Below are 12,937 nucleotides of genomic sequence, written 5' to 3' on the forward strand. Positions count from 1 at the left end.
TCTGCTCCTGACCTGCTTATTCTCTGTATTCAGGAGAAAAAGAGGAGGAGGGAGGAGGAAGAGGAGGAGGAGGAGACGACGACACCAGAAAAACACCAGAAAGCCCCAAGCACCTCCAGCTTGGAAGGGGACAGGGATGAACAATGTGATGGCCAGTCCTCGGTGAGTTCCACAAAGGTATGCTCTGAGCAGTGTGTGGTGTTTACAGCACTTGGGGTCAAGCTTTAAACAGGGAGCTGGCCTAAATGGGAGACCTCACCGTCTGCTCTGATATTGGTATACTATATAGTTGAGAGGAAAGAAGGTCTAATACCAAAGACCTCAGGAGACTTGGGTTCAGTTTCCAGCTCTACCACAGACTTCCAGTGTGACCTTGGGGAAGCCATTTATTCTCTGTGCCTCAGTTGTTACTTTCTCCATCTGTCTGTCTGTCTTGTCTACTTATAGTCACCTCTTTGGAGCAGGGATTGCTTCTCACTGTGAATATGTACAGCACCTAGCACAATGGTGCCCTGGTTTCAACTGGGGCCTCTAAGAATTTGTATAATACAAAAAAGGAATAGCCATGGCTGTTTTTCTGCATTCATGAATTTTAATTAAACTGATCTTGTTTCCTACTGTATTCTTGTATGTAATACTGAGCCTACTTTGTACACTTCCTCCCAGCATTATGTGGCTGCATAGTATTGTGTAGTCAGATATGAGTCATATGGGGAAATGGCTCCTTTCCTTCTCCTGTCAGGATTGATCTTGTTGGCCGTGGATTAGGAGGGAGAGTGATTCGTCCAGTTCATGCAGATTTCATTAGTCATCGGGGCCTCATAAATCCCTGTTAACGTTTTCCTCCCCTAGTGGCTCTTGAACCCCATGCTTTCTGCATGTGACTCAATCTTGCCTGGCCGGGGAGAATTATGTGATCATTTTCTAAAGGTTTTGTAACAGGAAACATATAGCAAGGGAAGGGCTTCATCTGTGACTATCAGAGGAGCTGCCCAGACAGGGAGCAGAGCTCTTTGTTATAGGGAAAAACAAAAATCAAACTTCTGGGGAGCAACAGAACTACCTGAATTCTGGCCACAGTCTATATGCATTGTGATTAGTGATGAGAAGGGGTGTGATTAAGGGAGGAGCAATAAATCCTCACTGCACTGGGAGAGGGGAATGGGTGGCAGAAGTAGAACAGTTTAGATTGAAGTGGTAAAGCTGCCAATGAGAGCAGAACTGGGCCAGCACTGAGCGCTTCTGAAAAATCTGCCCCCCCCCCCCCTTAGCTTTTGGTACTAGGTACAGAAACTCTCTTGCAGCACAGCCCCCAAATACCTATACCTTCACAGCGAACTGTTGCTATGAACAATCCAGTGCACAGCAGGGAAGGGGTTAAATATCCACTGCCTCCAAACTGGCCTTATGGAGGAGGTGGAGAGGCTTCCCCATGTATCAGGCTGTGCATAAATCCGTTCCCGGGAGAGATGGGCTCAGGATCTTTCCAGGAAGGCATTTTTATGCACTAGCAGCTGAAAGAATTTTTTGTTTAAACTATAAAATATATATTTAAAAGCCTGGATCATCAGAAAGAAACCAAGTATGGAATCATTCTATGCTGTGTCTGGTTTGGAAAGGCATGAGCCTGTGGGGGAGAGAGATAGGATTAGGAGGTCAATGCTCTTACAGCCTTAACCACAGTAGTCTCTACTGGAGTGGGGTGGTGAAGTTTGCTCCTTTAGCTCAGACAGTTGAGGCTTGTGGCTTTTAGATCCAGAGGTTTTTTGGGGGGAAGGGGGGAAGAGAGAGAAGGTCCATCATAAGCAGTCTGGCCAGGAAAGGGAGATTTCAAGAACTAAAGGAATGAAGGGGTTCCCAAGGCATGAAGTAGCCAGCCCCAGAAGAAGGGAAGCCAGGCACCTGAAGTTTCCCATGTAGCCCTTTAAATGAATGATGACTTTTGCAGAACTCCTGTAATGTGACCGTCTGGGCTGGGGAGCAGGATTTAGAGGGTTTGGTAAATGAGCAGTGCAGAAAGGCTGTTAATGGACTCTAGAGGGTCATGTAGAAGTGAAGCAACTTCACCAGTCTGTGCTTGTGAGAGCCCTCTGTGGATGTGGGAGCAGTGTTAATGCTGAACTCTTGGTGGGGGAAGGAAACAATCGAGCAATAGTTCCTGCATACTGCCTCTCCTCCAAGGATTACAAAACACTTACGGTAAATAGCCCACCAATGGGAGTTGTGCTGTGCTATCGCTACTTTACAGAAGCTGAGACACAGGTGGTGATATATGACCTGCCCAAGGTGCCAATTTAGTTGCTGGGAATAGAACCCAGAGGGCTGATTCTCTGTTGTCCTGTGCCTTTCACACCACTGCAAGGTGGTACCCAGTTAGAATGGCCGTGTGCAATGCACACTTTGCACAGGGACCAATGACTGCACAAGGGTGACAGACGATCAGAGCCCAGATCTCTGGATTCATAGTCCTTAGCTCAAACTGCAACCACTCCCCAGCCTCTCAAATGCTGATGTAGCTTTGACTGACTGAGCCCTGCTGATAAAGGAAGAACTTTCCAGAGCAGAAAACGAACCTGATATGAACTGCTCAGCGAGAGGTGCATTTTACAGGGAAAACTCCCAATCAGGTATTCTATAAACCAGCAGAACCATCATTCTAAAGTAATAGTTTGTTTGTAGCTGCGCTCAGCCTCTGCTAATCTGTCTTGCATATGTCTACATAGCAATTAAATTTGTCATCTTGGTGACAGTCTTGTCAGATGCTTTACTGCTCAGCTAAAACTGTCACTGACCTCAGAAGGATTTTAAAATGCCGTCAGCTTTTACTAAATGTTTCCCTCTGCTAATGCAGTGTACCATTCTCATGCAGCACGCAAAAGTATGTGCAAAGAGAATCTGTCTGTCAAGGTGACTTCCTAATTCTGGTTTTGTACAACTCCCTGGTAGTAAGGAATATATTGCATGCTGGCCTGAAGGCTCCTATGCTTGTGTTCCTGCTCCCTGTGCAGTTTGGTTTGCACTAAAACAATCTTGAGGAGTGGCAACACATCAGACTTGCTTCCCCTCTCCCCCCTTTTTTTTTGTGTGTGTAAAAGGATGTAATCAAGAGAGATGTAAGCTCCGCTGTGGCATTTTCTTGTATTTAGCATGTTTTCGGCTATGCACAAAGTTCTTCTTTTCAATGGGGTTTGCTTTGCCAGATGGCTTTGTCTTCTGATGTCTTGGTAATCGCTCTTCTGTCTTGGAGCCTCATTGCAATAGAATGGCCAATGTAAGCTATGTACTCAGTCACAGTTGCCACTGTCTGTCCACTTTCTTTCCTGTTCTCTTCCTCCTTCCTTTCCCCTGCTTTTATATTCTTGCCTTTACCTTTCTACACCTGCCCCTTCCATTCTCCTCATCACCAAGAGCCTAGTGAGTCTTAGAATGGAGAAGCCCTGTAGGTTGGCCCCAGAGTCACCAATGTGCTGGAGTATGATGGGAGGAGAGGAAAAGAAGCTTGAGTGGTCAGGTTGCTGCTTCAGCTGACAGCCAACATACATGTTAAGTGCTTCTGAGGCCAGATGAGTCGGAGAACAGGAGCAGGCTGTGTTTGCAGTGGGGAATGGACTATTCCTCCTGCACTCTGCCCTACACATGACTTTTTCCTTCAGGATGGAGGATCGCTAGGCTGGAAGCATGGAGGAACCTTTCTAAAATACAGATGTTTTGACTTTTTACTGCAGTTCATCTTATGATGCTCTGGAAGTTTGCTTTCCTGATAAGTCACCACTTTGAAGCCACCTCCAGAACTCATTGGTCCCCCCACTAGCACCATCAGGTCTGCAGCGTCTACCATCATTGCTTTTGCAACAGAAGATGCCACCTCTTTGATTGCAAAGTGGAGAGTTTCAGGGACATCCAAGGGGGCTGGATGATCATTCAGTCATTCCATGGTATAAGCAGGGAGGAAAATGATGCTTCTGAAACTACCCAAACTTCTCTGTTAAGGGTGGGGAGAACTTGCTGATTTGAGTTATGGCCAGTCAAGATGAGGAACTCGGGGTAGCTTAGAAAACTGATGCTCCTTCTTTCTCCCTGTTTAGATCACAGACCGAACCGAATCCCTGAACCGCTCCATAAAGAAAAGGTAATTCTCCTTCCACTGATTGGGTATGGCCCAGTGGTCAAAGACCAGTGGGGAATTATGGTAATGCCGACCCTCACATGAACTAAAGGCACAATTCCAAGTGATCATAGTTGGAGGGCTCTGCTGGTGGGTTGAGGGGGAGCAGTGTCTTATTGCTTAGTGGTCTCTTGAACATCTTTCAGAACCAGCATTTGTGACTTGGGGGAAGTAGTGGCTTCTTCTCAAAGAAGCTTGGGTAGATGTCACTCTGATGAACTTAAGGCAATAGCACTTATTCCCTCCTTCCTTTTTTTTCCAGCAACAGCGTAAAGAAGACTCAGCCACCACTTCCTGTTTCCAAGATTGATGATCGATTGGAGCAGTACACTCATGCCATTGAGGTGATGCTTCCAATCACATAAGTGGAGCTCTCAACCCCTCTGCCCCTGCATGGGCTCTATTCTCATTTGGATAGTCCTCACCTCCTTTGGTCCTTGTCGACTCTGCTCTAGTAGCTAGCTATAATAATACTAGAAGGGATTGAAGCTAATCTTCCTAAAACCCTCCATACATTTTAATTCATCAGAATAAGGAATCTTGTGGCTTTTGAGCAGGAGCATTGGAGATGTGAAGAAGCTAAGTTCTCCTAACTTACTACTTCAGAATAGTGCTGTCTCTTCCCTGTCTTGACTGAGCACTATGTTCTAGTTACGTATGTCTTTCCCATGACTCTGGGTTAATGTAATCTGGGAATATAATTTACAATCTTCCCCCAAGAATCTATTCACAGAAAAATCTGCAAGTGCTTGGAGTGCTATGACTTTGATTTGCTTATTTCCAGACCTCCGGGAAGACTCCGAAGCTTGTCCGACAATCTTCCCTTGAACTTGCCACCACGAGCATGGTTGTAGCCAGCACAAAAAACCTCTGGGAGACTGGAGAGGTCGCAGCTCAATGCCCTAAATCACCATCCTGTAAGGTAGGGCTGCTGAGCCTTATATGCCCAGCCAACTCTCATGCAGGTGAAGGGGTACAGCTCTTTGTTTAATATCAGAGCACTGCCCCTGTGTCTAACAGCACAAACTTCAGGAAGAAAACTTATCTTATTGCATGGTTGGCTGGCTTTACTGAAATTACTCCGCTGCATGTCTCTGTGGAGTAGGGACTTGAACAGACAATGGCATCAGGAGTAGCAATGTCAGGTCAAAATCCCCTTCTCCTTTTCTATTGATGACACCTATGTTAAAACTTTCAAATGTTTGATCTCTACTTCCTATGGTTCATTAAAGCTTGGTCTGCATCTGGGATTCACCCCAATTCAGCCATCTGTGTCCAGCCCCTGGTACAACTACAGTAGTGCAAACATCAAGGAAACTGGTAGAGTTTATCCCTTCTTGAAATGGTGTTAAACTGAACTGCTGGAAATGGTTCTTTCCTTGCCCACATTAGGAGCCAACCGCAGTTGCTGAGTATTGATGGCTCAATGGGCTCTAATCCCAGGTACAAGCAAGTTGTAAACTTGAACAGTGAAAAGAAGTTACTCCATTTCACTCCATTTCTAGTACATTGCATTTTCTGGTTCAAGAGCTAGCACAATGCTGTAACATCTAGGTTGCAAATGACACAAGTCAAAAATGTCTCCATGAAAACGGTTTCACTTAATGCTTCTTTGAAAGCCCTTTTTCCTACAAAATCTGTATCTTGGGCCTCATGCAGTGTCCTATTAAAATACCAAATGTTGGAGGATGGTTAAGAAAAGGATGTCTTATGTTCTCTGATATGTGGCCACATTTCTGCCCAGTTTTACTCTACCCAAACAGATGGCCAAATACTTAATAAAGCCACCTGCCCAATAACAATGTGTGACATGAACAAGGGCAGCTTTCAGCAGTGCTGGGGCAGAATGATGAGATTCGTTCTTACATCCCCAGGACATTGTGGCTGGAGATATAGTGAATAAGCGAAGCCTGTGGGAACAGAAAGGTGGCCCCAAAGTTGAAGCCAACATCAAGGTAAGTAGCTTTTCTCTTAGTGTCTGCCTTACCAGAAAGCAAGTTCTGTAAATGGGGCAGAGTTTGTTCAAGAGAGTTCTCCCTTTGGTCAAGCCCAAGTCTCTGATATTGTGTGCATTTGGATCGCAACTCTGCAGCTTGGGCTCATTGTTAATAGTATTTAAATTTTTTTAAAAAAAGTATAATTCTTTGGAAGATCAGAGTGGTATAGATACCTGGGGTTCTGTTGCACTTTGTATACTGCAGTTCTCCCAGGGTTGTCTGCTAGCTCTGAAGCATGTAGAGGCCTCCTAATAGTGCATGGGTGTAATGCATAAAATTGTAACTTATCTAAGGTCGAGAATAGCCTTGGCTCAGTATTAGAGGTGAAGTTCTCAGCCTCTCCTTTTGATAAGGGTGTTACCGTGAAGATGCAGCTCAGGCAAACCTCACCATTGATGTTATGATGAGTCTTAAAACTCTTGTATTATCTGGTAGTTCCAATGATGATCCACCTCATTACTGTTAATTTTTTATCTTGGCAAAGAGGTAGTAGGAACAGGTAATAGCAAACTCTAACCCCAATGTGGAAATCTGGGCCATCTTAAAATACTGAAATCCAAGAACCACAGTGGCTCCTCAGACTTCACTTAATTTGATTATCTTTTTGTTTAATTCTTAATATTTAACTCATCTGCCTTGACTAGTTGTTGGATGGGAGATGGGAACTTGAGGAAGGACCCAAACCCAAACTTCTTTTCTCCCATTCAGACCACCCCTTCTGGCAAGAAGTACAAGTTTGTCGCGACTGGACATGGCCAGTACAAGAAGGTGTTGATAGATGATGCAACGGAGCAATAGCATGTGTGCAATACCAATCAACCAGGTAGGTTGGACGCAGGCTTGGCTTTGGGAGAACCTCCTTGTACATCTGTGGCAGGACATAAAGGATGGTTCAGACAATAAGCATGAAACCTGTTCTTCAGCCCATATGTTCTATATTGCCAGCCAGACTTGAGTGGGTTGGAAGATGCTGTATGAAAAATGGTGGGTTCTACTTCTCCGCAAACAATCCTCTTTTTGGGGTGGAAGGAGAAGGGCATACAAGAAGAAATTCTTGCTAGTAGCTGTGGAGAGTAGGATGCCCCTGTTAGCTTCAGCTAGAAAACTTACCTTGCAGACCAGACTACTTGTAGAAACCGGGGTTCCCTTCACTCACCTCAGCCCCACTCAAAGTGCCTTAATTGAACTAGACATGACTTAATCTGGTAACTTATGCTGTAAAGAGTAAGAACTGCAGGTGCTGGGGGTAGTTGGAGTTCATTCCAGAGGGGCATGGAAGCTGACCAAGTCCTCTGTGTCCAGTGTGTTAATTGACATCATCCAATGATCACTGAGGTCAATGAAAGATTTCTATTGACTTCAGTGGCATTTGGATTGGGTCTGTGGGGGGAGGGGAAAGGAGCCATGTGGGAATGATCTCATGACAATGGCCACTATTTATAGCTAGACCAATGGAGCGGAAGGAACTGTCCTGTCACATTAAGCAAGGAGGGGAAGAGCATAGACGTTGTCTTTATGCCCACTTAGAACAGTCTCTGGATTTCCCACCCTCTTAGGACCATGGTGCTTATATTAATCAATATAATTGTGTTATCTTAAGTGGCCAGTAGTAGAAGATTTACGGGCTTAGAGGAGCTCACTTTGTGTGGTGTGATAATGGCAAAGAACCCTGAGTGTCTGTCGCTCTACACAGGAAAAACCAGCATTTGACTTTTCATAAAACCATTTATTTCCTTTCCAAGTTTTGTGTGTAGCTTGGTCTTGATGACAAACACCTCTTCCATCCCTCCCTAATTACCACGTGCAATACCATCCCATGTGATTATGTATTCAGATATGGAGGTCTCTAAGCAACTTTGAGACCATACCCACTTACTCTGCTCCCCATTTCTAAAACCTGCTTCAACTCTCTGCTTTCATCATATGCCTTATCCTCTTAATCCTATATAGATTTCTCCTTGCTCTACTCTCCTTTCATGTTCCAAGCTTGGCCTTGTGGAGCTTGGGTCTCCTGAGTGAGATCAAACTTCATTAGCTGAGTCCCTGACACTCAATTAAAGTGGCATCAAGGGAAATAAGCCACTTCATTAGTTTGAACCTGCCTAGGAGGATTAGACTCCTGTCTGAGTCACTCAAGTCCTTCCTCAAAGGAGAATAGGTAATGAATAGACCTCCCCTAGGACAGCCATAGCCAATAGTTTTAAATGGTGATGGCTTGGTCCTGTTGCCCCACAGTATCGCAGCTCAGTTTTTCTCTGGCTCCAAATGTTGGTACTTAAAGACACAAGGGCTGAAACAGTTTCAGGTGCTGGGCTTCACCTTTGCTTTCACTTGCTTCTGTGACTATCCACTTCATGCCTTGAGTCTCTCTTCTCCCCCACCCCAATTTTTTTCTCCTCTTGTTTTAGCACTTCCTCATCACTCAACTCCCTTTCACATTGACTTTCTGCTCAAGGAGGCCTGGGAAGCCCCAGGATGCTGCTTGTTAAGCAACTGGAAGGCTCACTATAAAGTGCAAGAGGGCAAGGTCTTGAGCATTCTCTCCCACACTCCCCTCTTTTGAGTGGCTTCCTCTTTGCAGGCTCATGGAACAAGAGGCTGTCTCCCATGTGATGGCTTGTACAGTTACTGATTGGCTGCCACCACATAATATCTTAGTAATGTCAACACACACTGAAGGGGTTTAATTACTGCCTTCCCTTTCCACAACCTGTCAGCTAACCTTGATCAACAGAGGACGTGATACATTGCAAAACTACCTCTGAGGAGACTCTAAATGACCTGTAGTAAGAGTGCAGATTCCAAATACAGCCAGTTCCAAAGGTCTCCTGCTTCATCTGGAAACCCATCATCTTTTCTTTCCAAACCAGGAACAAGCCCTCCTTTTATTGACAGTATCTGCTTCCTGCTCTGACACTCTGCATTGTAGGGCTAAGCAATGCAATGTGGCCTGCTCTAGTCTACTTTCCATTATGGAAACTGAGTTCCCTACAAGTTTTGTCTATGCAGCAGGCTGGGCTTCATTGTAAATGCAGTAAGGTGGGGGAAACAGTAAGAAAACAAGCAATCATACACCTTTCTAAAGTGCTAAACCAAGCAATCACTTTCATCTGTATGAGACCTGCCTTGTTCCCTGGATCACTGTCACTATAGGACAGAATGTGTGCTGAAGTTTCAGTAATTACTGAAACTTCGTCTTCTCTTGCCAAATTGGCCTAACCCTCCAGCTGTAATAAACTTTAACTGTTCTACTTGATGCTAATAATGCAGATCTATGAATGGTCATTATGGTGCCCTTCACGTACGCCAACTATGCTGCAGCGGAATTAATCTTAATAGGCAACAAATAGATTTTTTTTTTTCCTGTGCTTCTCAGCTCTGGTATTTTTTTGACGCAAACTTGTTTTGGCACTAGAAAGAGGCTACTGTATGCTAGCAGACAAAAGGGCTGCCAATCAAGGGCATCTGGTTGAAGGACTGAACTCTTGATCACCATTACAGGAGACTGCAAATAATTGATGACACCACAAAGCAACTATGCTGAAACAAACTTTAAAAAAAACAAACAAAAAAAAAGGGGGCTGGCATTTGGAAACCTTGTCATGCAGAGTTAAAATGAGACTTTCTCAGTGTATTTTTCAGGGAAGGAAAATTCCAAACCTGTATGTTATAAACGCTATCTTAAGATTTAAAAATCAGTGACCTGAACCCTTTATATTTGAGTTTAATGTGATTTCACCTGAGACAGGTTTCCTGGCAACAATTTGTAGTTGGCTTTGCTAGAAAATTAGGCCACTTTAAGATTCTTATCTTGATACGTCATTAACTAATTTGACTTTGCAGTCAGTGTACTGTAGATAGGGACAGCATGTGTTCGGTGTCTGTTTCAACTGTTCATGGCCAAACCTTGCCTGCGACCAGCAGACAAGTTGTTACACTACTTGTCCACTGTCTCTGCTGGCAGTGAAGTAGTGTTTTGTATCATGTGAATATTGGGTTGTATTTGAACTTCCTAGGGATGACAAGCTCCTTGTGCCGTATTTGAAGAGTTGAAGAATAGTAAATACTGTTTAAAAGGATTGTCTTGATTTTTTTTTTTTTTAGTAGGACTTCTGTTGACCAAAGCCTTATGTAAACTGGAAAGTTGTATTGCCTTGACTATGCTGGTATAGTCATGGTACAACCCAATAGTTCTGAGGTAGTTACATTGGTCTAAAAGTGCTTTTATATCAGAATATCTATTCCTACAAGAGAAGGTGAATAAGCTATACCAGCATAAGGCACCTTTATACCGGTATAACTGCATACACTATGGGTTGTACTGGTGCAACTAGATTGATTGATTGAACTTCATCTCTAAGTGACATTATTAGTTTTGTATATATATCAGGCCATTTCTGAATCCTTACCTCCTAAATATGTCACTAGCTACAAAATAGCAATGGGGAAAGGCTTTTAAACGATTGGGGGAAAAAAAATTCCAGCCTTATTTTTGTTCAACAGACTTCCCGGGAGTTAGATGTCCAAATCTCACTGAAATACAATGGAATATAGGTGCATGACTGTCTTGGATTCCTAAAAATACCAGCCTAACTGCACATACATTTTAATTAAAGAAAACTACCTCCATATTCAACAGTACAGTGTTGTCTGTAGCAAGCCACCCTTCTGTATCCGTGAGATCTTAGCTCCCTGACCATCTATGTAGTACTATATTGGAGCTCGTTCAAAAAATAGGAAGTACATCTTGCCAAACAAGTCTTATTTTCTCAATTTTTTCCATGGAACAATTTAAGATATTTTTCAGATTTTTATTTTACAAACACTAAATGTTTTAAGTCCCTGGGGATTTCCCTTTCTTAGTCTCTTCATTTTTGCCACTGGAAAATGGGCAGGGGCAAACACTAGAGTTCTGACTTTTCAAAACTAAGAATTTTCAGTTTTCATTTCTTATCAGAAGCTATACTTCATGAAAACCAAAAAATTTTTGTTTTGTTTTTAAGGCTGTCTATTTGGAATGAGACATTCCAGCCAGCTCTCTAGTCTGTGCATAGGCACAGACTGTAGAAGCAGGTATCAAATTTCTCTTTGGGACTAAACATACCAATCCTATATTAGCTATGCAGAAATACTCCTCCTTAAGGCAGTCTTACTAGGGAAGTGGAAATAGCTGCATGCTTACCCTGTGTGAGTCACTCCCTAAGCCTGGTGAGTATGGTCACAGATGCAAACATCTGTGAACATTAAAAACTAAACCAACAACCCACAAAACAAACCCACCCCCAAAATAGCCAGAAAAACCAGATCTCCATGTAATGTTGCTTAAAACTTAGAAAATAAAAAAGCCACTTGAGCAGCTGTGATCAAAATAAATGCAATACAAGGTCAGAAAGCCATGGGAAGTGCAGAGGCACTTCCATCTTGTATTTGTCCTTGTCTCCTACAGCACTAGAGAACTGATGGGTTTAAAAAATCCTAATTGTAAGGCCTTGTCAAAGTGTGCCTTGGCCATCTCACTGCTGGGCCCGCCATAGTGCATTGCATTGGGGCTTGGTTAGGTTTGGGAGAAGACGGAGGCTAGGGTGAGCCTTCAGGGAGACCAGAGGGTGAGTGCATGCCCATGTCGCCTGTGCTGTCCGTTTTGTAGAGCAGAATGGAGGCTGCTTGTGGAAACACTAGCCCGACGAATGTTACTGGTGCATTGTTGACTAGTATCAATTATAGGATAACCTGCCCCTAGGGATAACTTCCTCCTAACAGCCATTAGCTAGAGGCTGGTTCATACCCTGAAGGCTTATATTGCTTTGAGATCTCTTGGTTTCATTTATTATAACTCTGGTTTGTTTTGTTATCCGTATGAATGTCCAGGATGGCTTGCTGTGGTGAAAAAAATCTAAACCACCTGAAAACCTCATTAATTAAGGGTGTACTGTGTAATTCCTCATGCCATGCCTGAAAATGGCAGTGAGAGGAACTGCTGACACCCTCTCAACTGGAGCAGGGCTGAGGGAGGGGCTGCTATAGCTTGGAATCTTGAGATTCAGTCCAGTGCTCCCCATTTGAATCCAGCACAACAGCTCCATGTAAATGCTACCATTTATAGGAAACGTTTTAGTCTGTGCAAGAAAAGATGTTTCTGAATTTCTCTGCAAAAAACCCACTTTGTTTTCTAGAAATGCTGTTCTAAGCCTTGTGGTCTCTTTTAAACTTGGGGGGGGAAAAGAATCCCCAAAATCTGCTGGATTGAGCAGCCGAGAGTCACTATTGATGTTGTTGTGTACCCAATATGAAACACCTTTAAAGAGGTCTGATTTTTTCCCCCCACCCCGAAACTGCTGATTGTCTACTCTCTGAAGCTCAGACCCTATTAAAGTGTGTCTGGTGAGGCATCCTAGAAGCTGAAGCAAACAAAATCCTAATCATTCTGAAAATTCCCATCCAATAACTGCACTCAGAAGCATTTCAGAAAGTAAAACCTTTGATCATTGCAAACAAAAAAGGTCTCCCCCCACACCACCTACAATCTCAAATTTTTACTTGTAGGGAGTTCAAATTGATTAAAAAACTTAAAATTAATGAGATTCTATATTCTGGGCTGAGTAAACAGTGGTTTGGGAGCAGAATGAATTATACCACAAACCTGTCACCCATGTTCTATGTGAAGGGAAATAGTTTTGTCTAGTTCTGAGTGACCAGAAATTGAAGCTGCTGCCAAGGGGTTCCAGCAAAGAAGTCAAGAATTCAGTGGCTTAGAAACTGAACCCGTCTTTCTGTT

General features: G+C 43.5%; 1 protein-coding gene across 7 annotated transcripts in view; it reads left to right on the forward strand.

The window, feature by feature from the left end:
• Positions 1 to 12,937, forward strand: part of LSP1 (lymphocyte specific protein 1) — an 80,990-nt gene that overhangs the window by 59,332 nt on the left and 8,721 nt on the right. For 5 of the 7 annotated variants that reach the window (XM_067540590.1, XM_067540588.1, XM_067540594.1 and 2 more), the window contains 6 exons: positions 34 to 177; positions 4,086 to 4,129; positions 4,428 to 4,509; positions 4,950 to 5,087; positions 6,040 to 6,120; positions 6,871 to 6,985. In XM_067540590.1, the coding sequence (XP_067396691.1) occupies positions 34 to 177; positions 4,086 to 4,129; positions 4,428 to 4,509; positions 4,950 to 5,087; positions 6,040 to 6,120; positions 6,871 to 6,960 (579 nt within the window). In that variant the 3' untranslated portion in view covers positions 6,961 to 6,985. Of the gene's footprint in view, positions 1 to 33; positions 178 to 4,085; positions 4,130 to 4,427; positions 4,510 to 4,949; positions 5,088 to 6,039; positions 6,121 to 6,870; positions 6,986 to 10,665; positions 10,983 to 12,937 lie in introns of those variants that run through there. The other 2 variants (XM_067540591.1, XM_067540592.1) reach the window with 2 other exon arrangements.

Source organism: Emydura macquarii, unplaced genomic scaffold, assembly GCF_026122565.2.
Source record: "Emydura macquarii macquarii isolate MOO-44397 ecotype Brisbane River unplaced genomic scaffold, CSIRO-AGI_Emac_v2 contig_587, whole genome shotgun sequence".
Taxonomy (NCBI): domain Eukaryota; kingdom Metazoa; phylum Chordata; order Testudines; family Chelidae; genus Emydura; species Emydura macquarii.